Source organism: Balearica regulorum, chromosome 2, assembly GCF_011004875.1.
Source record: "Balearica regulorum gibbericeps isolate bBalReg1 chromosome 2, bBalReg1.pri, whole genome shotgun sequence".
Taxonomy (NCBI): Eukaryota; Metazoa; Chordata; class Aves; order Gruiformes; family Gruidae; genus Balearica; species Balearica regulorum.
The window spans coordinates 139660632-139688589 of NC_046185.1; the positions used below are offsets into that span (position 1 = coordinate 139660632).

General features: G+C 38.1%; 1 protein-coding gene across 4 annotated transcripts in view; it reads left to right on the forward strand.

The window, feature by feature from the left end:
- Positions 1 to 8496: 8496 nt before the first annotated feature.
- Positions 8497 to 27958, forward strand: part of ICA1 (islet cell autoantigen 1) — a 71955-nt gene continuing 52493 nt past the window's right edge. Inside the window, exons 1-5 of one of the 4 annotated variants that reach the window (XM_075746101.1) lie at positions 8497 to 8699; positions 21129 to 21166; positions 23728 to 23899; positions 25869 to 25941; positions 27725 to 27848. In XM_075746101.1, coding sequence (XP_075602216.1) covers positions 21150 to 21166; positions 23728 to 23899; positions 25869 to 25941; positions 27725 to 27848 — 386 coding nt within the window. In that variant the 5' untranslated portion in view covers positions 8497 to 8699; positions 21129 to 21149. Of the gene's footprint in view, positions 8700 to 19153; positions 19237 to 21128; positions 21167 to 23727; positions 23900 to 25868; positions 25942 to 27724; positions 27849 to 27958 lie in introns of those variants that run through there. The other 3 variants (XM_075746104.1, XM_075746103.1, XM_075746102.1) reach the window with 3 other exon arrangements.

The window sequence follows — 27958 nt, forward strand, 5'->3', positions numbered from 1 at the left end:
AACTTGAAAGATTAGGTTATAGGCATCATAAATGTATGTTGGTTTAGTCTGAGTTACAATATTAATGTTTGGTTTAGAACATTTAGATTGCATTCATTTTGGTTTTAAGGAACTCATGAAAAAAAATTGCTGAAGGACTGAAGTGAGCTCACTGGAGATTCTAAAATTACATAAACAGGACTACAGGAGCTTGAACCAGCAGTCATTGAAGTCATCAAGACTTTGGATTGGACCTGTAATTCCTGAAAATGATGTTTAAGGGGCAAAACCTCTAAATTTTTAGCCACAATGAATCCATTCAGTGAAATTTTGCACTGTTATTACTTTCTCATTCCTGTAACATATACCATCAAATTAAAAAAAAAAATATAGCTAGCTGAAAAAATGTTAATTGCATTTTCAAAAAGGAAAGATAACATTGGGATTGTGTTCTATCAAAGCAGCTAGGTCTGGAAAAGGTTTGTCTTTGTACCAATGAGCAGCCTGCTTAGATCTTGTATTCCAGTATGCAGAAATAGTAAATACCACATTTTTCACCACTCAGATTCATGGGGAAGGAGAATAGATAGACTCTCTCTTCTTTACATTACATAGGAAACACCTCTTATAGGGGAAGTTAAAATGAGCTGTGGGTGTAGACCAAAGGGAAGCAAGACTGTAATACACCAGAGGAGAGTATCTCAAAGGCACAATGTCTTCGAGCTGCACAGACTGCACATCATTCATGGATCAAGGCTGTGCTGAAAGGAACAGTCTAGCCCTGAATATTTTATTGTGTGGAATTCAGTCTAATTAATTCTTTTGCTGTAGAGGCAACAGATCAGAAACGGAGCTGTGAGAATATGACATATTTTGCATTTCCAAATGCAAATGAATTTAAAACTACCAATATATATTATAAGCCAAGTTTTATCCTGATGGGAATTGAAATGAACAAATTAGGATCTTCTCCAAAAAAGGATGTGATAATGGAAAAGCTGACAGATCTTTCACTGCAGCAGTTCAGCACAGCAAGTAAACTATTGTGGTACAAATTGCTGAGCTGATCATGAGAAAACAGCAAATTTTATCAGGCTTTATCTCTAAAAATATTAAGATGATCCCCATTTTTGATAACTCAAAATGACAACTAATCAATCTAGTGTGCTTTCAACAATAAAAAAAATAATGTGATTTCTCCAAAACTACATGGATATTTAAGTCTTCTTACTAACAGTATCCATGGAGTTTAAGAGTCTTTTTCAGACCCTGTATTAGGAGAGAAGCTGAATCTCAAGATTTTTTTTATGTACATTCCAAGTAAACCTTGCTCTCTCTTCAGCAGGGATGAGCTGAGCTACAGCACATCAACCTAGTGAGCAAAATGGTTTAATTGCCCAGAACATTTTCACCTTTGTTAAATATTCTGAGGATATCAAAACACTTCTTATAGAATGAGACTGAATATAATCTCATGAGCGACATGCAGGAAACTACTCATCTTTAGTTATGTGGAATATATGTATATGTGATAGAAAAAAGGAGCAGCACAAACAGAAAATATTGAATCTCTGTGAGAGTACAGCTTGTCTCCTAGGACAAATGATCCATGCTGTTCCCAAAAGAGGAGGGGAAAAAAACACTGCTGAATGTGAGATGCAGCAGTATTTTGAAGAACAAATACTTTCTCTATTTAGAAGAACACTTCAACCTTTTTTCTCAGTTCAGCTCAATAGTGTTCCTATGGTGAGGTGAAGTGCTTTTCAAAAGCATGGTATGAAAAGGGTTGGAAAATAGAATTTTCAATAATAATTGATATTTCTCATCACTTAAAATAAAATCTGCCTCACACTTCTGAAAAATCAGTGCTTTATTTTTCAAATGGAAAGATGTACTGAAGTCGGACTAAACAGTAGTTTCAGAATAGCAGCCTCCACAAGACCTGTTGGGGCAACTGAAAAAAAAAAAGAAAAAAAAAGAAAATTATTAGTAAAGATATTTCCCTCAGATAGGAGATCTCAGGATATTAGAAGATGAAACTTCACCAATGTTCTATTCCTTAATTTCAAGCAATGCCACATTTTTTTTCTACTAGACTGTAAAAATAACATAAAGTCCTTATGTCATAAGGAACTGAAAAATACCTTCTAGCTCAACACAGTTATCTTAGGACAGCCAGATCAGATTGCCGTGGAGGGTAGAGAGATTACACAGCACTGGAGGATCTGATTCAACCAGTCAAAATCTTGGAGATTATTCAAACCCTGATGCTTGGTTTTACTTCCATTTTATCGCTAAAAATTCTTTGGCATATGTGACAAAGGTTTGTCAAGCACAATGACTTCATTTTAGTTTATTTTCAAGCAAATATCCGAATACTTTACAAAACTGAATATTAACATGTTTTGGACAAAATCAAGTATTTAAAATTATCTGCAGTTTGGATTGTTGAGGGTGCTCAGTAGGAACCTGAGATACCAAGCCATGGTATTACTTGGCAACAAATATCTATTAAGGATCATACTTTCAGTAAGTATACATTTTAATAGAGAAGCATTTATATGATACATGCATGGTTGAAAGTAAATCAATCTCTGTACTTGCTTGCAATAGTTAATGTGCTACAAGATTTATTTTTTTACATAGTAGAATCATTCTCACACTTCTGAGAATAAGTAGTATCTACACTTCACAGCATAACTGTTAGATTTATTTTAATAGACTTTCATCCTCTTAACATATGAAACATCTCCACAAGAGCTTTAAAAATGAGGTGACTCATATTCTTAATGGGCAAGATTATTTTATTAATATCATTGTTATAATATTTTCTTTTTTAGATGGAACAACTCTCATGAACACATCAAAGAGAACACGGTAACATCCGGGAGCTTCAGCTGGTATTTACTACATTATTGCCTTCTAAAGAATTGTACTTAATACAAAATGTGCCATTCAGTCCATATTGCCAGTATGCAAATCTATTCTATGAAGAACTATTTTGTTGATGCAACCTCCTCCCAAGAAGTTTTATTTATTATGCATAGTTTCTGTGAGTACCCTGCTCCCTTCTTATCCCCAACCTTGTGGAAAAGGTAAGCACATCTTATGAATCTCTAGCCTCTGAAAACATCAGAAGGAAGATGGGATGGCTAAAGGGAGTGGTAAATCAATGTAAGAGCCCTTGGCCAGCTCCACCATAGGCTTTTTTTTTTTTTTTTTTGACAAATCATTTTATCTGTGTCCCAATTTCTCATTTACAAAGCAGAAACAATGACCCTTGTTGTCTCTCTCCCATTTTGCATTTTCCTTCACACTGTAAGCCTCTTTGTGAAAGAAATTATTATTTGCAACATGTATGTACAGTGGCAAAAACTACAGTGTTGGTGTTTGTGCTGGGATTATTCAATAATACTGTTGCAGACTACAATAAAATAAATTTACAGCATACTGCAGGCGCTGGATTGCTTACCCAAGTCCACAGTACATTAAGATAATCTCAATTCAAGTATATCTGCATTTCAGAATACAATCGATGACTGAAGGTTGTGTGTGTGTTTAAATTAATATTTTAAAGTAAATACTTAAAAAGAGGGTTTTTTAATTATTATTATTGTTCTCAGATGGAAATCAGTGCAAATTGCCACCGTGCCAGTTCTCATCTTCCTACTGTCTACCTGTATTAAGGATGAACCTAGTTCTTGAATGCCTTGCTAATTCTCTGGTGAATTTCCACAAACACCAACTCCATTTAAATAACATAGCTCCTTTGATTCAAAATGTCAGGTATGAAAAATAGATAGTTACTCCACATGCTCCATCCCTGCCATTCAAATGAAAAGTACTTGACAGGAAAGAGTACTTCGTGTGCTGTTTGCAAGACTGTCCAAGGTGTTTGATAATCACAATAAGGGAGAGAGTGTAGGATAGCGGAAGAAAGCTCAATAACAACAATGTTCAGTGTCAACCAGACAAGAGGAAAGAGAAGTATTCCACAGTTCACTGATTATGAATTGCCAGAAAGAGTATATTAACCTCCACTTGGACAGCAACATTAAAAGTTAGGACTTTGGACAATATCTAGAGTGAAATCAATCCTGCACTCAGAAAAACCCAGGCAAGCCCTTGTGCTCACACCTGTTTCATTCTGAGTCCACAGAAGTATAGGAAAGTAACACTGACTAAACATCGCGAAAGCCACTATTACAGGCTGACTCTTGTTTTGCAAAGTTTTGGTCCTACCTTACTAGTCAGAGATGCTGTCACCACTCCAACCTGGAGCCCTCTAATTCTAAACCTGGCTGTCATTTCAGCAGCTTCACTATCCTAGTAGATATTTTCTACCTTATAAAAACAGAAACAAAAGATTAATAAATAAAATCTCTGAAGTTGCCAATAGGCAGATAGGTTTTCAGCAGATCACTAAGCTGGAATCATGTTTATCAGAGACACAAGTGGCCAAGCAGTCCTTACATTAACATAATTTCCTCAACTGATGACTAGAATTGGTCTACATTAGCCTCTCACTATTCTGCCTGTAGGAATATAACGGGCTAGAGTCTCTTCCATTCTGTATGGATTGGGTCTTTCATTTCATATGTTAATGCACAAAAGAATATGCTCTAATTTCCACTGACTTTTCATCTACAGGTCTGTCACACAAATACAAACTAAATGCCTTATAGAGCTAAATTATTTAACTATAGAAATAAATACAAACCAGCAGAACATGAACTGAAGAGCTATATACCATTAAACTAGATAGATAGATAATTTTGCTAAGAAATTTGAAAACAGATTAAAGATTGAAAAGCCATTGATAAACTGCAATGGTGTTCCAGACACTGGGAGCAGTGTGTCAAGAAAAATAAAAGACTAGCAGATGGATCAGAGAGGACACAAAAGACCAAAAATATTGATATAAAGACTGGAGGAAGTTTAAGGGGAGCATCATTTCTCTCCCCCAATTTCCAAATTTTGAGCAGAAACTCAAAAAGGCAGCAACTGTGTCCATAAAACACAGCATTAAATGTTTGTACTTCCTTATGTGAATGAGAAAAAGCGGGCAAGTGAAGTGTTATGGGAAGATTAAAAAACATCTTAATGCATGAAAGTTCAATCATCAGATAATAACGTTACAACCCAGGGAAGATAAGAAACCTTAAATGTTGTTTCTGGGATACCTGACACTACGTAAATTTTTGAAGTAACTAATTCACAGATACATCTAAATGGAGGATAGAATTACAGCACATGCAAATCTTAAGAAATCTTAAGGAAATAATATACAAAAGGAAAAATTATCATTCCTATTACTTCAACTGACAAACAGCTCCCCACCACTGGGCTTCCAAAATATTTGAATTTCTAGTTTACTCTTTCCCCCTCCTGACAGTTTTCCTTTTTTTTTTGTTTTTAATTTGTGTCTTATTACTTAAATAAATATAATAACCTAGGTTCAGGAAAAAAAAACCAAACCACACCTTCACATATTTGTTTAGATTATATTATATAGATAGCACAGAATGCAGGAGAATGTACCAAATTAAGTGACAAGAGGAGCCTATCCCATAGTATGCTGCAGTAGCAACATGATACAGTAAACATGACTGGAAGGTGAGTCTCACTGACTCAACATGTGATTCCAATCTTTATCTGTCCTTTCACAAATTAAATGCAGCTGGGACAAAGTGTAACACAAGGCTCTGATGCAGAAAAGATCTTACAGGAAGAGGGCTAATATTTATTGCTAGCTCACTCTTTCAAATGCTCTAGGTTTTGTGTGATCAAGGGCTAGGAAAGTGAGTTCTCTGCCCATAAAATGTGACATTTTCAACTGTGGTGTGCTCAACAGTTATACCTCAGAGGGCTGTACTTTATCTTTACTTGACTCTTACAGCAATTTTGATGTCATCCAAAGAATCTCAGTTTGCAAGAGGATATGGAGTTCTATAAAACAGCAAAAAATGGCTTTTTTAAGGTCAGTGGATCAAACAGTTAATTGATATAAGCAATTAGAGTACTTTGTGCAAATGGTGAAAAAACATTGGTAACAGAATGAATATAGCACTGTGCTTCAGGGTGTTTCATGCATCCAGTCAGATTTGCCAAAGAACTAAGCTTGTGAAAAGTAGTAAGTATACCTTATTTCCTGCACCACTTGCAATGACTGTTTTCTGTAGTTACATTTCTGTATTTCTGCTGCACTAAAAATATCTCCATGGGAGATGAGAGGTGCTAGAACAACCAGATGGCACTTGCTTATATTTATAATATTCACGTCTGGTGATAAACTATATGAAATATGATAAAAGATTAAGAAATGCCTGCACTATAGTAAGGAATAAAGGTTTAAAACTAATTTTTGAGGTTATATAGTAATCTCAGCTAATAAGACATTAAGCTGGACAATGCTAGAAGTTTTCTGTAACTTGCAGAATGTTGACCTCATGTAAACTTGAAATAAGCTAGCCTAAGCCCCTGATTCTAGGTATATTCACTCATTATACATAACTCTTGGCATAAAAATAGTTCCATGATTGCAAAAGTATAATGCTTTTCAGAACTAAGGTTTATTCAAGACTTTTTCAGAATCAAGGTTTATTCAGAAGGGCAAATGCCCTCCTACCTTATGCTGGTGCAACTAAGAAAAAGAATACTTTTACATTTACCAAACAAAAATCTCCTTTTGTGTCTTCGTTCTGCTCCTGCAACAGTTAAAGTACTTCTTCACATGCTGTAAGATTTTCTTTTTTCACCCTCCTCTAGGAGATTTGCACACATAAATGCCATTAAAAGACACAATGCATTCTTCAGGTTCACTTATGAAGAAAAAACTACCAAAAAACAATGCCAGACCTGGCTGAAGGGATCCCAGATCCTCATCCACTAAGAGAGACCTTTTGTCACCTCTTCCCTTTTGAGAGGTAAGAAGTAACTCCATTAACAATTTTTTTATCTCAAAAGCAATAATACCTGGAATTCATTTGACTAATTGTATAAGACCTGTAATGGAAGTATTTACACCTGAGCCTGTTATTCCCTCATAGTCAAGAGAACTCATGTCCAGAGAATGATTAATCTCATCAGAAACAAAAACAAATTGGATAAACCACACCCTAAAATGCATCTTTTTCTCTATTTGCTCTAAATAGACATCTAGATGACCAACATAGCTTAACAGTGTCTACAGTATAACATCTAAAGGTAAATGAGATATCTAACATCAGGTTTCCTGTATGCCAAACTTCCAGCTGCTGAAGGGTGTTACACCTTTTTCTGCAAGATTGAGGACTTCATTAAGAGATTTGATTCCCATGAAGATATTTGCTCACTGTTACTGTGTTTAAACACAAAGACTATGCTATTAGGGTTTCTGCAGTTCTGGAAAGCAATCCCATACTTCTTGCCATAAACCCATTCCAGTTTGTCAGCACACCATCTGCACTAGGCACACGACGCTAAGGTATGACCTGAGTTAGTGGTCACACCAGTGCCAAATAGGGAAATCATACAACCTCCCAAATCTTACCCAAAATTCCTCAGGTTATACAGCCTTTAATTAAATTATCCATTTTGACATCCTCAGTGCTCTGGGAATGCATGCTTAGCTACCTACCCAGTAGAATGCCAAGTCTTTTTTCAGAGCTACTGTCTCGCAGTAAAGTCCCTGTTGCTGTCAACATCTTGCGTTTTTGGTCCTAGATGTGTGACTTCCAGTGAAGTGCTTCAGCAATGCCTCACAGAAACACCAAGACACTGACATGAGTACTTCAGACCTCTGTAAGGTTCAGCAAATGATGCCCCATTACCATCCTCATTTCCACTCCTCCTCTATTCGGTCTTCATTTTCTAGAGTTCCCTCCACCTCGTTCTTTTTCAACCCTTTTCTTGGGCCCTACCAACTCAACCTCATCTCTTCCGCTCCTGCTGTCGTTCCCCATGTTGTGCTTAACCTGCTCCTCTCATCATGTGCGATGCAAGAAAGGTAACACTTCCCCATTTAAGTGGGATCATTTTTTTGCCTTATCTTGCTGCTCCCCCATTTCTTTTACTTCCCACCTATCCAACAGATCATTTTCAAATGCCACCTGTGAACTTTTCCCTCATTTCAAGCTCTGAAATCAGCTTAAAATCCACCTCTAGTACTTTATTCAAAACAGCTCTCACAAAATCCCAAATGACCCATTTCTGACCTGAGCTCAAAACCAACGGTCTCTTGATCCCGTTTGATATTGCCACCTGCCTGCTATGTCAAAAGGGCCTTTTCCTTCCAGTTTCCACTTCCTTGATGACAACTGCTTATATACGGCAGCCAAAACATAGCAATATTTCCTTGATGCTCCTCGTGGGACACCTGCAGTCCCCAGCAGGCTGGGGCTGAGGAGAAGGGCCTGGGGTTTGGTCGAGGCGGTGAGAGGAGCCCCGGAAGGGCCCAACTGAGGAGACTTTCCTGCCACTTTCCCCTCAGGCCTCTCTCAGAGGAGGTGGAAAGGCGGCCCGGCCGAGGCCAACGCCAGGAAGCCGGATGCCGCGGACCTGGCAGCCACCGCCCTCCCGCCTCGGGGGCTGGGCGGGTGGCGGCGGCTCCGCCCCGCTGCGGGGGCCGCCCGCGCCGGCAGAGGCGGTTCCGTTCGCCGCTGTGACGCCGGTGGCGTTGGAACACCTGGAGGGGCGGTGGCGGCGCCTCCGGCTCGGCCCTCCCCTCCGCCGTGGGTAAGGTGAGTGCGGGAAGGGGGCACTCGCTGGGCTCCCTGCCGGGTCCCGACGGGGAAAACGGGTTCCGCCAGCAGCTGCGGTGGCTGGTGTCGGGCAGCCCGCGGTGGGCGCCGCCTCCCCCCGCGGGCTGCCCGCCCGCTTCTTGGGGAAAGGAGGCGGCGCGGCGACCGGGCCTGAGGCGCTGGTGCCCGTCAAGGCTTGGCGGCGGGTGTAGCCGGGGCCGGACCTGCCCAGGGGTGAAATTTCCGAGGCACAAGATGGCATCTGCCCCTCCTTTTCGCCTTGTGTTCCCCCCCTCCTGCCGTGCGGTTATCTCGCCATGATTATTACATTTATCCGTTTCTGCCTCCCTTCCTCCCGTACATCCTCTCTGGCGCTCTGCCCGCTGGAAGCGGGGAGGTTGGGGAGGAAAACGGCCGCTTCTCCTCGGCGGTTTCCGGCTTGGCTGCCGGGCTCCGGGCTGAGGCGCAGGTTGTCCGGCTGCGGTGTGTGCCGCTCTCCGGGGCGGCGGCGGCCCTTGTTTTCACCTGAGGGCTTCGGGCCGGCTGGGTTAAGAGGGGTGGCGGGGCTTCCTGTGGTAAGATAACGTCAGTTATCAAACCAGGCACCGAGGCGTTAACAGCTAGTGAAATCAGAATTAACACCCCCCCCCCCAAAAAAAAAAAAAAAAACAACCACCAAACCCTTGCGATTTAAAGCTTGTATTTTTATGAAGGGTTGATCTTGGTAATCAGGTTTGATCTGCATCCATCCACCTGGCACATGAAACATGAATGTTGGTTATCTGTTCTAGTCATTTAGAAGTAGTCAAAAAAGAAAATTACTTGAAACATCAGGTCAGTTTTTAGTGAGAGGAAAGGGTGAAGGGCACTGTGCTCTTTTATTCCTTGGTGTCATTGTGTATATGTTCAGCACCAAATGTAAATACATCTCCTGTTCCCCACTGCTTTATGTAGACTTGATAGTCTCAAGGTCCTGCAAGTACTCCCTTAGAACAGTAATTCAGTTCAAATTTATAAATGTGGAACTGAATTGGGTAATCTCAGGGGTATGTCCTTTACCCCCAGGTTACATTTTGTGGATGTTTTGGAAGATTGGTATTGGAGTTGTTCTTCTGTTTGGTTTGTAATTTTTTGCCCCTGCCTGCAAGCCTGGCTTTAAACAAAAGTGACTTGATTTCCAGGAAACACCTGTTTGTTGGGGTTCCTCCTCTTCCATGTTTCATTCTGTTATTGTCTGTCTTTCGTTTCTGAATGGATGTTATTTAACTTGGGTCTCAGAAAGCAACTGTGGCTTTTGTTCCAGACTTCTTGGAAATAAATCGTTCTCATGTTTTGGTCTAGCAAGGCTGTTATAAGGAAAAAACTCTGTTGATCGCTTTTCCAAGGTGTTGGGCAGAGAAAATGGTGGGCTGGATTTTTGGAGTCTGCAGTGCAGGCTGCGCTTGGTTATGGTGTTTCATCTGATTTTTCTGGTAATCTACTCTTCTTCTACTTTGTCTATCCAGGATTCCCAACGAGTGAATGGAAATACCACTTGACAGTGCTATCCACCTGGCACTGATCTAGGAGTTGCAGTTCTTAGTGGTACTTAGCATGAAGTCCAGTAACATCTTATTTAGACATTAGAAATTTTTCATACTGTTCTTTGAATAGGATAGCCTGTTCGTTTAAACTGAGTATATGATTTAAGATTTATGTTAATACCACTGAAGAAGGAATTTAGCATAAAGCCACAGAGATCTCTTGTGTAGTAAACTGCCGTAACTGGTATAACCAGTCACGTTTTTCCCGTGGCAGGCTCTACTGGAAGATGATGTGGCAGTTAAATGCTGCTAAACTTTGGTCTAAATGAGCTTCTGAAGTTTCTTTACTGTCAAAACTTGATGGGTGAAACATTGTTATTTCCAGAAAGGTTCAGACCACAGTGTAATCAAGAGTTAGATGCTGGTAATTGGAATTTGCCACCTTCTTAACTGAGAAAGAATTAAGTGCTTTTCAGATAATGGTGATACCTTCCATTGTGTTTGTGGGAGCTGAGATTCAAATATGCACATTACTGAAGGTCTGCAGATTCAAGAAGACCAGTTATGACTGTATGGAAGGAGGAAGGTTTCCTGAGTGGTTGTTTGGGTTTTTTTTCCCCACAAGATTATATTATTGGCATGTGGAAAGAATCACGTAGTGCAAAGTAAAATTTCTGTTGAACCCTACTACAGGGTTGGTTTATTTCCCCTTAGTAGATTTTCAAGCCCACCCCTCTTGCTGCTGTTCTCTGTTATCCATACTCTACAGGGCTGCTAAATTGTTCTGATGAATTCCCAAGTAACCTTTTCTGGAAGAAATGAATAACAGCAGCTCTTTTTACTCTTAAACTAGTGTTGAAAGCTGTTGGTACAAGTTGGCAGAAAAAAATGTGCTAATATCTCAGCTAAACTAAAAGTCAGGAAATGTCCTCAAAGACTCTTTTTAATACTGTTTTTCAAAATCTCCTCCAACAGTGTTGCTCTGAAGTAGTTGATTCTTCAAGATGTTTTGCCACTTCTCAACCACAAAATCACTCTAAAGACAAAATTATGCCACGTGATGCAGAAACATTAAAAATACAAAAGCCTGGAGAATGAAGAATGTTAAACAAAGAACAAAGCAGTCAAGAACAGTAGAAGCTTTTGACCTTTTACACGTTGCTAGTAATAATAATCTCACTGTAGTTTTTCCTGTGGCTATTGTTAGCCATGGCAAACCGAGGGGCGTTTTGACCGGTTATGCAATTGCTTACGTCAACCTTGGGAACTGTCTGTTCTGAGTAATTGAAACACTACTCAGGTCCATCTTGTGCGTAGCTTCATAGGGATCACCACTGCTCTAGGAACAATCGGCTGGTGTGCAAAGGATCTGAGAACAGTAATATAAAATTTGAGTGGACTATGCATCTATCAAGAATATATAGCCTGTATTGGTCATGGTGTTTACTCAAAGGGCGGTGAAAGAAGATCACCCTGTGTTGTTGTTGCTGTGCATTCTAAAACTGTTTTGTTAATCAAATCTCTTATCCATGAATGTGAATTAATGTCCTGAGGGAATCTAGAGAAAATTATTTTCACATATTCCCTCTCCTGGCATTGTTTCCCCCCTAGGTGTAGTAGCATTGCTTCCTGGCTTCTGCCTGGATGAAAAGGGAGGAGGGAGGCAGAAACTTGGGAGTGCTGACTGTGTCAGCATTTAGGGTATGTAAATAAGAGAGCCATTACTTTGAACTTCTGAAACCCTATTTCTTCATATTTAGTATAGTATAGATGTGAAAAGAGTTTTCTGATTTTTTTTTTCATACATCCACTGCTTTTCTTATAGGTTCTACTAGGGGAAGGCTTCCTAAGATTAAGATTCTAGACTGATTATGGGTAGAATGTGTCACAAAACCCATCTTCATATTGTCTTTCATAATCTATGCACAGCAGGTGTTCCATATGGCATTTTTTTTAATAGTATTCGGCTACTAAGTTTAAAAATACTGTTTTTAAACTAAGAGAACAAATGTGTATTACAAAACAATTTGATAGTCATTTCAGAGAAATGAAGTATTTAGAATGAGATTAAATACTGGATTCCATATATTTCCAGCTTTGCTCATTTGCAGAGTGAAGTTAGACCCGCCACTCAATAACTTATATTCAAATTATTCTTCCATAAAACGCACATAGTACTTACAGTACTTACCTGGTTCTTTCCTTAAGGACATTTGCTCAGTGTTCTTCACAAAGTGGAACACTAGCAGTCAAGTAAAAGATGTTACTTGAGGGCAAACTGATACTAAGTGCTGTTCTTATATTATTTCACAATAAACAGCTGAAAATCAGTGTAATCTGAAAAAAGGAATTTAAAATTAATTTTATGTGTAATTAAATATCTGTTTATGTAAATGATGAGGTTCTGCATGCAAGTTAGCTTATCTAGAAAGGGCTATTGTTTGTTCGTTAGTTTTCCAACTATGAGTCTACCAGCAATTATTTGAAATATTTTGTTCTGAGACTACATGTACTATATTGTGTCTACATATGCCATTCTTATCAGTGTTTTTGGGATAAACCACTGTTTTTAGGAATTTGTCATTCAACTGTTTAAAAAACAAAAGAAAACCAAACCCAGGTCCAAGTGTAATTTCAATTAATGTTATGCTTTAGAAAGAAGATTACTTATGCCTGTAAATTTGACTTTATAGGCTTTGGAAGAATATGGCAGGCATATACTACCAAATAGACACAACATTGTTTTTTAGAGAGGAATACTAATGGTTGGCTTGATCCTTGCACTTCATGGGAGCCAAAACAGGTTTTAAAAAGCATGGTGACATAGTGCCAAATTTCCGCTTTTTCATGTTGGCTAAAACTTACTTCTAACTGCTCGAGTACTGAAAACCAGTGCAGTTCAGATGGCTTGATAGTCTTAGGTTCTAGGTGTAAGCGAGCAATAAATTTCCAATGTGCGGATTTGCTCTGTTTATCAACCATTGTCTTCTATTGACTTGTACGTATCAGAGTTCTAGGAATAAAAAAATAAAAGACTAAACGATAGCATAAGAAACAGGGTCCTGGATATCATCCTCTGTTTAGACTACATCAGGAAATTAAGCAGAATAATTTCCGATGTTAATTGTATATTCTGAAACATTAGAAGCATAATAATTGTTTTTGGAATAAAGTAACTCTTAACAGTACTCTCTACAGTAGCTATTGGTTATCTGCCTTGCTTAGAGAATATTAGGAGTCAGTGTAAAATTGTCAGGTCATTATATACTTAATAGTACTGCTGCTCATTTTGTTGGATGTACTGTTTGTGGACAGGTGCCTACGTAGTGCTACAAAATGACAGAAAGAAGACCCAAACCATCCAGATTTCTTCATACCTTGTTGCGTGGTTTTTAATAGTGCAAGTCCTTAATCACACAATTTTAGTCATTTAATATACCTGCTTGTATTACTGTGGTTTGTTGTCCGCACAATTTACTAGCTTGTAAAAGAAGGGAAAGGGAGCGTTATATTGGCTCAAACTACCTTCTTGGAAAACAGATTCCAATTTCTCTGATACTTCTGTTGTTTTGAAGTTTTGTGGGTTTTCTGCATGTTGAATTTACTTTTTTTTTTTTTATCCTTTGAGGGATCAAGACAAATGAATAAATAGAATGGAATAAATTAATTTTTTGCTGGGGTGTCTCATAAACCCTATAGAGAGGAGAAGGAAATGGAAGAAATTGTGTATAGTTACGCTAGTTGCAGAAGTGCTTGCAGTGAAAGAAAAAATTGGGCTTAGGGGATGTGGCTGTGTCCCAAGCACAGTGTGTTTACTCAGTATGCTGCTGAATCTTTTTCCCCCAGTAATTTAACAGACTGCCATGAAGTCCCAGTTCTAAGAGAAGTGGAGTAGAGGAGTGCTCTTACTGCATGATTTAGCTATGTAGTACAGGTGCTTCAAGCAGAAACCATATTTCTGTGCACTCAGGGGACAATGGTGAGGCTCTGGTTCAGGTGCTCAGAGTTGCTCTTTGGAGGTTGGTTCTATTCACTATCTGTACAGGGGCTTAGTATTGAGAGGCTTGTAGTGTAATTTAGGCACCACAGTTAGATAATTGGGGTCAAACAGCATGAATTTCTATCCCCCTCAGCACCTTGCAGGTGTATGAATATAGCAGGAGTCCCTCTCTGTATAACAGATGCCGTTTTGCTCTGTGCTGCTTTTAAGAATGTATGAAACTTCATTCTAGATGTCAGCTCCTGAAATAGCTTGAAAGAGTAATTCAGTTGATACAACTCCCTCATAAGGATTTCTCCTCCTGAGAACTTCTGAATAATCTGTAAGATATCTGTAAAATTCTTCCCAGGATAAGTAGCAAAGCTGTGGATCTGAGACAAAGGAATAGACAAAAAGTTGTAGTGGATGGATGGAACTGCTAATGCAGCACTTGCAGATGAGTTCTGCAAACTTCTTGAATTAATAAATACATGCATCAGTAAGTAGTCTAACAAAATGGAAATACTCCTGGATTTAAAGCTAAACATGGATGATTCTGCAGGATTAGAACATCAATGATGAGCATTAAGAGCTTTAGGGGAAAAATTAAATCTTGTAATTTGTCACATTGATAGAACTTAAACTCTGGATTCATTTTAGCTGAATTACAGTGGGAGCTATTCATGTATTTAAGAGTAGGAATACTTGTCAGTCTGTGTATAATCTTGATGCTGAATGCCTATATAGACCCAGACTTCAATTTTCACTCTTCTCCTGCAATGACAATATGGATGATTCAGATCAATAGGCTGCTCTATTCTCTTTTGGTTGGAAAAGGCAACATGAGACATGATTTGAAGCTCCTGGTCTGCGTGTTTGTAGACAGACCAGAGAAGATATAACTGTCCTGCCTAATCTTCATCTTGCAGTGAGACTGCTGCTTGCTTTGGAGGCCCATTTACTTGATGCAGTTTGATCAGAGTTTCCAGGGACCAGAGTGGGGGAAATAGGTTGTCAGCCAAGAGCTGTCGGAGGCACAGATGGCGTTGATTTCCTCACCTAAGCACATTTTCTTCCCTTCAGAGTATTTTACATAAATGAAACTATCACTCTTAACTTTTACATATAGAAGTCCTTAAAATTCTTATTATTTGTTTTTACTTAGTACTACTCTACTATTACTGTATTAAAAGTTTCTTGGAAGATTATTCATTTTAATAAAACTTTTATATTAAGTAAATGAACTGCAATGCGTGATTCTGCCATATTTGAAGTTATAAGTTGCAGGAGTTTTAGGGTGCAGAGGGTCTGTTGAGATTTGGAGAACCACAGAACGTATTAGCTGCTTTGAAAGGACAGTAAACTGAGAGGACAGTGCTATCAGTCAAAGGGCAGACTCTTCGGTGTCTTTTTTGTTAAACACATTACTTTCATGTAAGAGTTGCTGAATTCTGCTCTGTCTCTCATTCAGTTCCCTTTTGTTGTTTTCTGGATGCATCTCAAAAGAATGTGTCGTTCAATCCACTGCCTTCCAACATGACTATGCTAGGTCATCTTTGGGTGTTAAATTTGATCCGTAGATCAGCATTTATAACATTTTCGCGAGGTTTTCAGCTCATCTCTTGGTTCTGAGAAATTGTGATTAGATCAACAGTGTGTTTAAGATACAACCTTAGCAGCTGAAAAGATTCTTGTTTGCTGTCTCTGCTTCCTGATTGCTTCTATAAGACCTGTTAGCTAAGCTGAGAGTACAGTAAGAGCTGGGTAACCAATACTCAGCCAAGGAGAGATATTTGAATTAGGGGGAAAGATTTTACTTTTTTAAAAATTGATTTCCTTGTAACCTAGGAGAGTGTTAAGATCTGAACTTCACATTGCTACATGATACTTCTTGTATTTATTCTCATGGGAAAAGAAAAATTATCTGAGTGACGTTGATATGCAGAATTATTATCAATTTAGCTGTTGGAGAGAAGGCACTCATACCATCTTTTTCTTATGAATAATCTTCAGATACTACTTGAATAAAGTTGTTCAGCTCTTGGGAAACTAAACGACTTAATGCTGCAACAAAGTATAATATAATAAAACTAAAAAAGAGAAACAAGCATGTACAAATGTACAGAGCATGAGCTGGAAGGTAAACCTAGGGTATGCTGGAGTTTAAGTCACTCAAAACACCATGAAAGCATTTTCCTGTTTGCACAGAAAAATGTAGGTGGTGTATTCAAATGGTCTTGGAGAATAGAGAATCAGATTTTCCATAGTAATAGAAATGTCATTTACTGATGAGAGTGCCTCCATCAAGTTTCATTCCAGCATCATGACAAATAAAATATCTCAGTATGAAGATAGGGTGATGCAGTATGCCAGAAATAATGTGAAGTTCTGTGTGCATTCCAGCTATTTTGGCTTCCTGTGGAAATAATTTGTGGGTAAATAGCTTACAACCTAGATAAACTCTGCCACAGATGCGGAGGTGCCATAGTTGGCTGTTTGCAGGTCCATCTCGGTTCCAGCATGTTTTGTTAGTTGTGGCAAAGCACTGCATGAATGCAGCTGTACCACTGCTGAAGCCAGGCTGAGTCTAGAAACAGTTCATCTGTATTTCACAGTGTCCAAGCCAATAGGTTGTGCCAGTCCTCTCTGGTGTCAGTCTGCAAACAGGGAGGTTTGTGGAACATGATGCTAAGGCTTCTTGGTGGCTCCTCAGAGGGCCTGCTGGGGAATTTCAAGATTTCGTCAGGGCTTATGAACCCAGCTGGTATGGGAATGAATGTTTCAGCACTGTGGTCCCTTGTGTTCCGGGCAGACTTGTTATGAATAGGGCCAGCTCAAGTTTAATGCTGAAACTGAGGTAGCATCTGTCTGTCTCAAAACACTGGCAAGCATTTGCAAAGTTATGGGAGCTGAGTGTGGACTTCTTCAGGAAACCTCAGTTCCAGCACTGCAGCAATAAATGTGGATTTGCATACAGTCAGCTGTAATTTAGCACTGCTTTTCCTAGCATGCTATAGAGCACCTATGTTTGCCCCCCCCCATCTAGAATATCCCTACCTTTTGTTGGCCAAGATAAAGGCTGTCTGTCACGGAGATCACAAGTGTTGCGTAACTCTGTCATCAAAGATAATGGAAACTTTCCAATACAAATGCTTTCTGATGGAGTGGTGAATGCTATTTTTTTTTTTTAAAGTGTGTAAGCATAATATTATTGCTTGAAACTTTTTTTTTTTAGACTTAATATGCTGGAAAGAAAAAAACCAGCAACAAAAAACCCCCAAAAAAGTCCCTTACATCAACTCCTCATGGCAAATTAAGCTTGTTTTTATATAAAACTGTATGATAAGATAGGTTAATTTTAAGTTTGACTGCAGTTTTTGGGGAGGGTGTTGGTGGACTGTAGTTATCCTGATATACTTCCATTGTAGTTAGCTTTGGCTAACAGCAGCTCTCTTGTTGCTTCTGTTCTGTATGTTTATGTCTTGTTCTTTGAAAGCATAAGAGAGTTCAAAACTTAAAGCAGTCAAAGGTTATGTAGTCATTCCTTGGTCTCTGCAGCCTCAGGGCCAGCATTTCACGATGGTAGGGATTCTTTGCTATGTGGTTATGAAGTGTTCCTTTTAATTCCTGGATGATTCCCTGGGCTGTTTCCAGTTCCCTTTTATTAGCTTCTCACTTTTTGTGGCTAGACTTACGAATTTGGGATTTCTTTAAAAAAAAAATCTCACTGCTTTCAGCTTTTAATAATGTGCTTTGTTACAGTTGAACCCATATCTTAACCCTCTTTGGTTCCTGCACTTCAAATAGACGGTAACAACACATGAAGTTAGAGATTATGAAAATAAATAAATTATGGCCCTGTTAAATGACTGCAGGGACAATTTACATTGTACATGTAGCAATATCTGAAGAATGAAAACTGTTAAAAGTTTCAGCTATGAATGAAAATAAACAATATGACTAAAAGCTGAAAATATTGTAGATAACTCTTAGAAAGAAAACATATTATACTCTCTTTTTGTGTAGCGACAGTGGTCATGGTGCAATGTTATTCTGCTGTCCATTTACACCATTCTTGTGGAAAGTCTACTGTATTAAACCAATGGTCGCAGCCACATTGCTGCTCTCCAATCTCATCTTCTTTTACATTGTACACATTTTTACAGAATCGCATAGGTTGGTAGGGAGAACTGGAAATTACGTATCCAGCCTCCTGCTCAACCAGGCCCAGTTAGAGCAGGTGGCTTGGGGCCATGTCCAGCGCCTGCCTCACTGGGCAGCTTGTTCCAGTGCTTGACCACCCTCGTGGTGAAAAAATTCCTGCCTATATTATTGGAATTTCATATGTTCCTGCTTGTGTCCATGGCCATTTGTCCTTCCGGTGTGCATCTTTGAGAAGAGCTTGACTGCTCTGCATCTCTCATTAGGTAGTTCTAGACAGCAATAGGGTCTCCTTTTAGTCTGGTGGACTTACTGTTGAATGAATATGTTATGGACCCACTCCAGTATGCCAGTGTTTTTGTTGTACGGAGAGCCCAAAACTGGACACTACACTACTCCAGATGTGGTCCCACAAGAGGCTGTAAGGATTCTATGGGACACCATGACAAAGGCATTGCCAAAATCAGCATACAACATCCACTGCTCTCCCCAAATTCACCGAAGGCAGTCATCTCATAGTAGAAGGCAGTTGGGTTAGGCATGATTTGTCCTTAATAAATCCATGCCAGCTGTTCCCACTCACCTTTCTGTCTGTCTTGTGCCTGGGAATGGTTTTCAGGAGGGTTTTCTCAATGATCTTTCCAGGAACTGAGGGTAAAGTTGATGGGCCTGAAGTTTCCCTGAATCTCTTTGCTAGGATTTTGACAATGGATATGGTGTTTGTCTTTCTCCAGTCATCAGCCACCTCTTTTCATCACCATAACCTCCAAGAGAACAGAGACAACATCATTGCAATGACATAAGCCAACTCCCTCAGCACTCCGAGATCCATCCCATCTGGTCTCATGGACTTGTGTATGTCCAAATGGCTTAGGTACCTCTTAACTCACTCTTTCTATAATATGGGTAATGTTATGTATACCCACAGACCCTGACAGTAGGCTCAGAGAACTAGAGCGCCACATGGCAAGCCTTCCAGTGAAAACTAAGACAAAAATGTACCTCTGTCTTGCCATGTTCTGCCTTTGCTGACTGTGTTGGTCATTTACACTTTGTTCCACATAATATCCATGTTATTCCATCTAGATAGACTGTTCTTTGCTTCCTGTCAAACCAAGTGGGCTGCTGAATAACTGAGTCATAGACATGTATACAAGTTAAATCCTGTGTTCTTATCTCACTCGCACACACCCACAGTTGACTTAAGGAGGACCAGTATTAAAACAGTGAAGTCAAGCATAAAGGTGTTAGAAAACTGGAGTTAATGTTGTCTGTGCCTCATGGCTCTAGAAACTACAGCAAAGCCATGACCGATGCTGTCCGTTCTGTATATTGTCTGACTCAATGATGCTATAATGCAAACAACAATCAGAAGCAGTTCATTCTTCTTCTTTCTGTGTTGTTTAGCAGTTGGCCTTTACATTTGAACTCTGCTCTGAAGACAGAGTTATGAATTTTCTCATGGTCTCTCCTGCAGTGCTTGTGAACACTTCAGAAAAAATTCCAGTTCAGGAAAGTTTTGTGTTCTGATATAATCTTGCAGCATCTCATGGAACTTTGCCAGGAAGTTTCACAGGTACTGACAGCAGAGAGGTTAGAATCAGAAATCTGGGATTTGGCTCCATTTAGCTCCAAATGGAAGTGTGTGTGCTTCACGGTTGCAGGAAGCACTCAGGTTGTTTGCATTCCCTTGTTCGGGTTCTGCAATCTGTTCCAGTCCCTTTGCTGCTCCAGTGCTAATCATCCTGTCTGTAAGCAGCACTGTGCTAGATACGTTTCCAGTGTCACATCTCCCCATTGCAGCCCCTTTTCTGTCTCACCGAGATTAGTGCCAAAGTTCAGTTGCAGCCCCATTACCTTCCTAGCTGCTTTTTCCATTACTATTTTCTCAAGGCAATCAGCTTCAGATCTTAGTGCAAACTGTTGGTGTGTTCCTTCTACGCCTGGTCTTACCAAAGGCCGTTTCCCAGCACCACCATCTGACCAGCTTCTTTTGGTCTCATCTATGGATCATGCTGCAGTGCCTCCATTCGCATCCTGGCTGTATGCTGGAGAATAGGGTACTCTCTGAAAGCCACAGAGGAGAAGCTAGGGGCTTGCTGTTTGTAAGGAGTGTCTGACTTGGTAAATTTGACCAGGAAGGAGGGTGCTCATTTACTGGTGGGAAGTGATGTGCGAGCCATCTGGTCTGCTCAGCGTGTAGTGGGAGACTTGAGTATCCAAGCTGGAGATACTAACTTATAAAATCTAAAGTCCAAATGCATACAAATCATATTCTGTCCTGAGGAACTGTGGTGTCCCTCAGAAAAACCACCTGGTGGTTAAATTTCGCATCCATGGCTCAAGACATGATGTAGCTAGCGTTTTTAAAAAAGATCAGTGGGACATGGGCAAAAAAAGTAGCTGAACTTTATTGTGGTTAAAACTTTGGGGGGAAAAAAAAACTTGACTGAGGAAGATGCCTAGCACGGACAGTTTTATGCCAGGTAAATTTACTTTTGCCTGGAAAATTTGCTAACACATAATAATGGGTAACATCAGTGACACCACTTAAATGCGTTTGTTGTGGATTTAAGTGAGAATTCTGTGTTACACGAGGAAAGTGTTTGGTCCACAGATGGAAAATTTTTCTGTCATGACGTGGTAAACAAGATGCTACAACATAGTAATTTTCTGCGTGAAAAGGTAAGGGTTTTCTAGTGTCTAACTTGAAAATTATGTTTTAAAGATGTTTGTATTAACTGATAATTTCTTATTTTATTTAAGTGTCTGAAGAAAACAAGAAACATGGAAGGTCATAAGTAGTAAGTATCTTGATCATTTTTTCTTATTCTAAAGAGCTAATGGTGTTTGGCATGTTGATTTGTCACTGCCTGAGTCTATCACACATTATGTTCTGGCATCTAGTATTTATATGAAATCACTGGTAGATACTCTGTTTAAAAAGAATAAAAATTAAAAAGTGAAAAACTGCCAAAGAATGGAAAAACAAGTGAATTGACTGCATAGAAAAGCAGCATGTTATCAATTTTGTGCTTAAAGAAAGAAGTGTATGAACTATCGTATTTCAAGAGCTTTATCTGTGGTCATCAACTTCAGAATAACGTACATCCTTCTTTTAGTTATATTTTCTGATTGTTTAACAAAGCCTAAATGTGTCCATGATTGCTTGACACAAAATCCATTTTAAAAGATATTGACAAGTGTCTACCAGTAAAAATTGTCTGCTGAATATTTTGTTAATGTAGTTATAAGTCTTCCATTATCCTAAGCATAAACAGGAGCCAGTAAATTCTCAAATGTAATTAGAAGCTGAATTTGTGAGTAGTGGTAAAAGATTATATTCCTCTTATTCCTTCAGTTGGTTTATCAGTCTCTAATTTAGGAATCTGTATTAATCCCAGCTTTTTTTTTTATGACCTCATACTAATAACTCATTTTTATTCCTTACACCATGCCCCCAGAACTTCTAGTGACCTCAAGTGAGGTAGATATCAAGGCTGGTTGACATCAGATGAATTATGGTGTTTTCTTCACTTGTCCACTGAACCGAGATATCAGTTATTTGCACAGCTGTAGCAGAAGTTAAGGCACACAACTAGCCAGGCAGCTACGGTTTTTATACTACCTTGTGAGCTGTTTGATTTTTAAAAATAATTATTATTACTTTTAAAACAATGCTAATTTTTATTAAACTCTCAAATCCTTTTTGAGGGGGATATGGGGGGATCTTCTTGTTATTTATTAGAGGTAGATTTTGTCTTTTAAAGGTGCAGCATATCAGGTCAATATAGGCTTCACCTAACTTGATAGGCTGTCTGTTGTCAGGGTGCGTAATGGCTTGTTTGTGCACAATTCCCTATGAAATGTGGTATGTTTTACATGTGTTTATTTTGTGCTGTAGCACCAAAAATGCCTTTATTTTAATTTTAATGAATTCATAAATTAAACTCTTGGAACTAAGGTTTGGGTAGAACGGTAAATATCTTTGCTTTTAAAATTTGGGGAAGAAGCCAAGAAGTGCTGTATATAAGAGCATTTTGAATTTTGTCCTTGCTTACTTCCAGTTTAATTTCTTACCATTTCTTTGGTGAGTAAGGCACTGTATCCTAACTCACCAATTAAAAATAACTAAAGCAAGTAATAAATCCGTGTGAGACAAACTTCCTTTTCAATATGAACTGTGTCACTAGTAGGTATGCACGGCAGATATGCCACCCTTTTGGGGAACACATGTACCAATGGCTTATTGTTTCATAGTATTTCACAGCAAGCATATATACACGCGCACACAGGTATATGTGTCTCAATACGTGACTTGATGCATTATGTTGGGTCTGAAGACCTGTTGGGGTGGCATCCCTAAGCTGTCTGTGTGTTGTGAACAGAGCTAGTGGGCAATATCTCAGTAATGAACGACGGTTTGCCACTCCACAGGTAGAGGGTGTCTTTTTTCAAAATAAACTCAACCTCTTTAATTTTCCTGGAGTATTTAATATAGCAAGTTTAGCAACTGTTTACTTCTAAAGATCTGCAAAATCACTGCAGCTTTTTATATATGCACATAGGGGAAGAGGCATGTACTTTTGCAGAAATTAATAATGGAATAACGTTTCCTGAAAGAGATCAAGATTTCATTGTAAGCTATATTTTCTATTAAACCATCTTGGTATGGTTTGAATATTGTGGAATATGGAGTTTGTCTTTAGATTGCACTTTTTATTAGGTCTGCCACAGGAATGCAGGATCATCTGTCAGTAGAAAATAATCCTTGAAAAAAAGATTACCTGTTAGGCACCCACAGTTGTCATGTAGTCATTGCATAAAGAAAGGCATGAGCTATCTGTCCTTCATATAGCATGCTCGGAAGAGATTAGTGTTCTTCTTATTTTTTATTATTCAATTGTAAAAAAGGGAGGGCAAGAAGTAGTCTAATTCCATTCATAAAATGAACTTTGTGAAATCCTGACATGGCTGAAATTGCATGAAAATTGCTGCCTACTTAAGCAGCTCTGTTAGTTCACTTAAAACTCTCCTATTGGTTATATGAAAATAAAAAGTTCATTCCACGGGCTATAAATCATACCATAATGCATTGGGAAGAATTCTTTGCAGCTGATTATTTGGCAGTATGGCATGTTAAAGATATTCAAATTGAAAGCAATGTATTATTTTCCAAAATAGGATGGAAAATATAGTACTAATTTAATTGCTTTGTTATTAATGCATAATGAGGAAATGCATGTTAGAATATACGTGACTGCGTGCAAATGCAATGTTCTTGATGGAAATGTATTAATCTAACAAGTTAGACTTTTTTAAGCATCCTATTGAAGTTTTGTAATTTTGATTCTTAATATTCTAGTAATTATCCAAGGGAATTTTATGACCAATATGCTCAAAGCCAAGAAAAATCTGTGGTCAATAAAATGCAACAGAAATACTGGAAAACAAAACAAACTCTTATAAAAGTTACAGGAAAAAAGGAAGATGAACATGTTGTGGCTTCAGATGCAGATCTGGATGCAAAACTAGAGGTTTGTAATATTTACATAGTGTGTATTCTCTGTTTGTTAATTTTTAAAATGTTTTCATTTCCATCAAGCCTCTAATATGTGCACACATAGTATATAATAATATATATACTTTTTTATCATTATGTTCTTGTAATGTCTTTTCCAATTTTTGACAAAAGTAGCTATGTAAATAGGGGGAATACAGTGGCATTTTGTAACACAAAACCCCATGTCCCTCAAACTTCACTTGGAACCTAACATCTCTAGTATTTATTTTCAGGTTTGGGGGGCAGGTTTTTCCCTTTGTTGGCAGGGGGGAGCCAGAGATCGTCCTTTGTGTTTATATCAGTTATTATTATCCTTTGCTTATATCAGTTTAAATTTTTTTTAAATAGTGTTCTATAGTTTATACATTCTTTATACAGTTATAAAATACCATATATACCAGAAAAACATGCAAAATGAAGAAGGAGCAATGTGCATATTGCGCTCTGCTCTCTGGAGAATTTGTGCAGATGATTGGGTTCTGACATGACCAAAGAAGTTTCTGAAAGTCTGTAAAGTGTAACCAAGAGAAGAAATCCTGCTGTGTGACACATGCAGTCCTACTGTCAGTATCCTCAATCCCAGTGGAAAAAAAAATAATAATGTTCTACAAATTGAAGAGCTTGAACATCTTTGGCACAAAGCAAATGATAGAGAATGGACTGCCAAAGTGTAATAATCAAGTTAGTGTCCAGCTACGTTTTATTGGTACTGTTAGTTACGTAAGGGTAAAGGTTTTGCCTTACTGGTTTTCTTGCAGTTTCTTAGAAAATTGTTGACTTTGGATTCTCAGTTTATTTGCATTTTAGCTGAAATACAAGGGGCTGTTTTACAACAAACAAATCTCTGTAATTCTAGCTATAATAGTGATAACTTACAATGTGATGATTCTAGCTATGGGGTCTTCATGATGGGTTATAAATCAAGAGTATTGATGTAAAACAAGCTGGAAGGATGGAAGAATATTTTATAAATATATACCTGAGTTCCTACCATGCTTACTCTGTTGCAGATTCATCAGGAAGGATGCTTTGTTAGCTCAGGTGGGATTGGAAATAGGGAAACTTGTGTTTACCAGATAAAAAGCTGTAAGCATGTTTTCGCTTGAACAATTTCTCAACTGCAAGTCATGCTCTCAATTTAAAAGACAAGACCCATGTAAATGTACAGGAAGTCAAGCAGATGCCGAGGAAGACAGTTCCCTACCAGTGGTCCATTTTGCTAATATTTGTGTAGTGTTTGATACTGTGGAGTTTAGGTTTAAGTTACAGGTTGGAGGTTTTAGACCAACAGAGTAGTAGTTTTTCAATTTCCTAGAAACAATCTCCAAACTTAGTCCAGACTGACTTTGTTTTTTCCTCTGCTTCCTTCGTAAAGTGCTGCTTTATAAATTCTATTAGAAAACTGGAGCTGTGCCAGTAAAAAGTTCAGTTTAAATCAGTAACTTTCTATATTGGCATACCAATGCAAGTTTGTTCCACGAAACTTTAAAGTATTAAAAATTCAGTATGCATATTGCCACACGTGATAAGCATGATAGACATTTTGATAACTTTTTGCTCTAATGTGAGGGTTTTTTAGAAACAAAGATTTTTACATCTTCATATATATACAAAGATTTCAATTAAAAAAAAAACCCAACGTGAGTAGTTTGGTTAACTATCAGCTGTTTAGAATAGATCTGTTTCCAAAATTATTTTTGTCTTTATTTCCGTTTTGTAAGTTATAATGATTGGTCTGTCTGTAGTTTCAGTGGACAACTTAATTGAAAGAAAAGTACAATTGATAAGGAAAAATTACTTTCAAGCTGGAAAGATTGCTCATTGTTCAAGAAGAAAATAGTGATCTCTAATAACTTCTACAAAAAATTAAGCTCTTGTATTTTAATTGTCAGTGTTTCTTGCATATGCTTACAATTTTTTTGCGTATTTTGTTTCAATATCAGCTGTTCCATTCTATTCAGAGAACGTGTATGGAGTTGCTGAAAGCAATTGAACTGTATCAAAAAAGGATTTGTTGTAAGTATGATCAAATACAGTAGTTAAAATGATAAATCTGCAGAATGAAATCATTGAACAAGTGAACAAGTAAAAATGAAAATGGGGAGCTACTAGTTTCATCCTGTATAAAAATAAAGATAACATTGCTTGCAGACAGCTAAAGGCAGACTTGCTTATTTGCTTGAAGATCTCCTAGTTCTTAAGTTTTATATTTGATATTATGCAGTGATAGGTAGCAATAACTATGGGAGACAGCTTGCTTTTCAAGGGTTTTTTCCTATTACTTGCTTGGCTTGTTTAAATTCAGAAGTGTCTTGTCTTAGAAATCTTAACTTTGTTCTGAATGGTTTTAATTTCTTTTAATCAGGATTGACTATGAAGAATATTGGGCTTATTATTAGTTTTAGAATTAAGTAATCCATGCTATTATGATGAATTTGATAATGCTGACTTGGCTGTAACAGGTGTACAGTAATTAGTGGCAGTCATTAGTGAGAGACAGGGACCTCATTTGGGAAGTTTCAAACAGCAGGTTGTATTAAATGACCTCTAAAGGTTCTCTGGTGCTGTGATTTCTGGCTGGGAAAAGAGACTCCAGCTTTGGAGACATCTTTCAATTTACTTTTTATTGTTGAATGTTATCCATATTTTCACAGGTCTTTCCTTTTTCTTTTGCCTGTCCAAAGACAGTCAGAGATAATGTTTCAGGATCTGGGGGTAAAACTAGAATACAGAATAGTAGTGTATTGAGTTCAAGAACTGTTCCTCAGTAGCAGATGAAATCTCTGATGCAAAGATGTGCATGCAGAATGTCCTACCAAAGTATGTTATGAGTCTGCATTGGCTTTGACTGTCATCATTTGGAAAAACAACAAGAGGACTTCAGGAGATCACCTGTCATTATATTAGGCCATTCTCCCTACTGATTGTGAGAAGAAATTGGTGATATAGGAGGCAGATGCTTTGGAAGACTTAGATGAGGTCATAGTGAAATGTTTTTGTAAGGATGTGAGATCATGGAGACTCATGGTTCTAGTTTGGAACTAGTCAACAATTCAGTATAAACCCACTTTTTTTCTTCATTATCATCTTGTTTAAAAAACAATCAGTTAATTTGAAATATAAATATTTCAGGTATTTGAAATATAAATTAAAAAATAGTGTTTGAATTGTGTGGAATGTTAAATTTGTAAAATAATCTTACAAAGTAATTTGAAAATAAATGTTCTTGAAAATGAAGTACTAGATTTTTCATATGTAAAATTAATTTCTGTAGTCAAGTGTGAAGAATGCAGAGCAAGAGAAAAGCAAATGAATGAACTTTGGGTAGTATAACTCAGAATTAGCCTCAGTGAAAGTACGCTACCAAAGATCAGCTGAGGCAGTCCAGGTGGTAAAAAAGGGTTTTTAAATCTCAAAAAAAACCCAAACAAACAAACAAAAAAAAAAACCAAAAACCCCAAACAAACCAAAACCTAGACAACTAAAAGATACTATAATCAAGATTGAGCCCTTTGTGTAATCTAACCAACCTAATTCTTTCGTTCAAGAAAGAAATAGCGTGTTTCCTCTGTTGTCTTTTGGCACTGATATAATATGGTGATTCCTGTTAAGTGTATCAACAAATGTCCCAAGTGAATCAGATCATCTGTTTACTAAATGCAGGAATTCCATGTAATTAATTATTTTTGCTGTGCCGCTTTGATTTAGACCAACTTAACCTATTTGATATTAGGCCAGTTTTAAAGCTGTTGGGAACCTATAAAATAACGTGTTTGACCACTCATTTATTTTTTGTTAGTTCTGTCTCAGGAAGAAAATGAATTGGGGAAATTTCTTCGATCACAGGGTTCTCAGGATAAAACGAGAGCAGGAAAAATGATGCAAGCCACAGGAAAGGCCCTCTGCTTTTCGTCTCAGCAAAGGTATATGTGTCAATAGAATTACTGTCTGATTTGCAAAGTATGTGGGATAATGGTAGTTTGTTCACCGTTGGCATAATTCATTTTGCCATTTGGAATGTGTGAGGAACCAA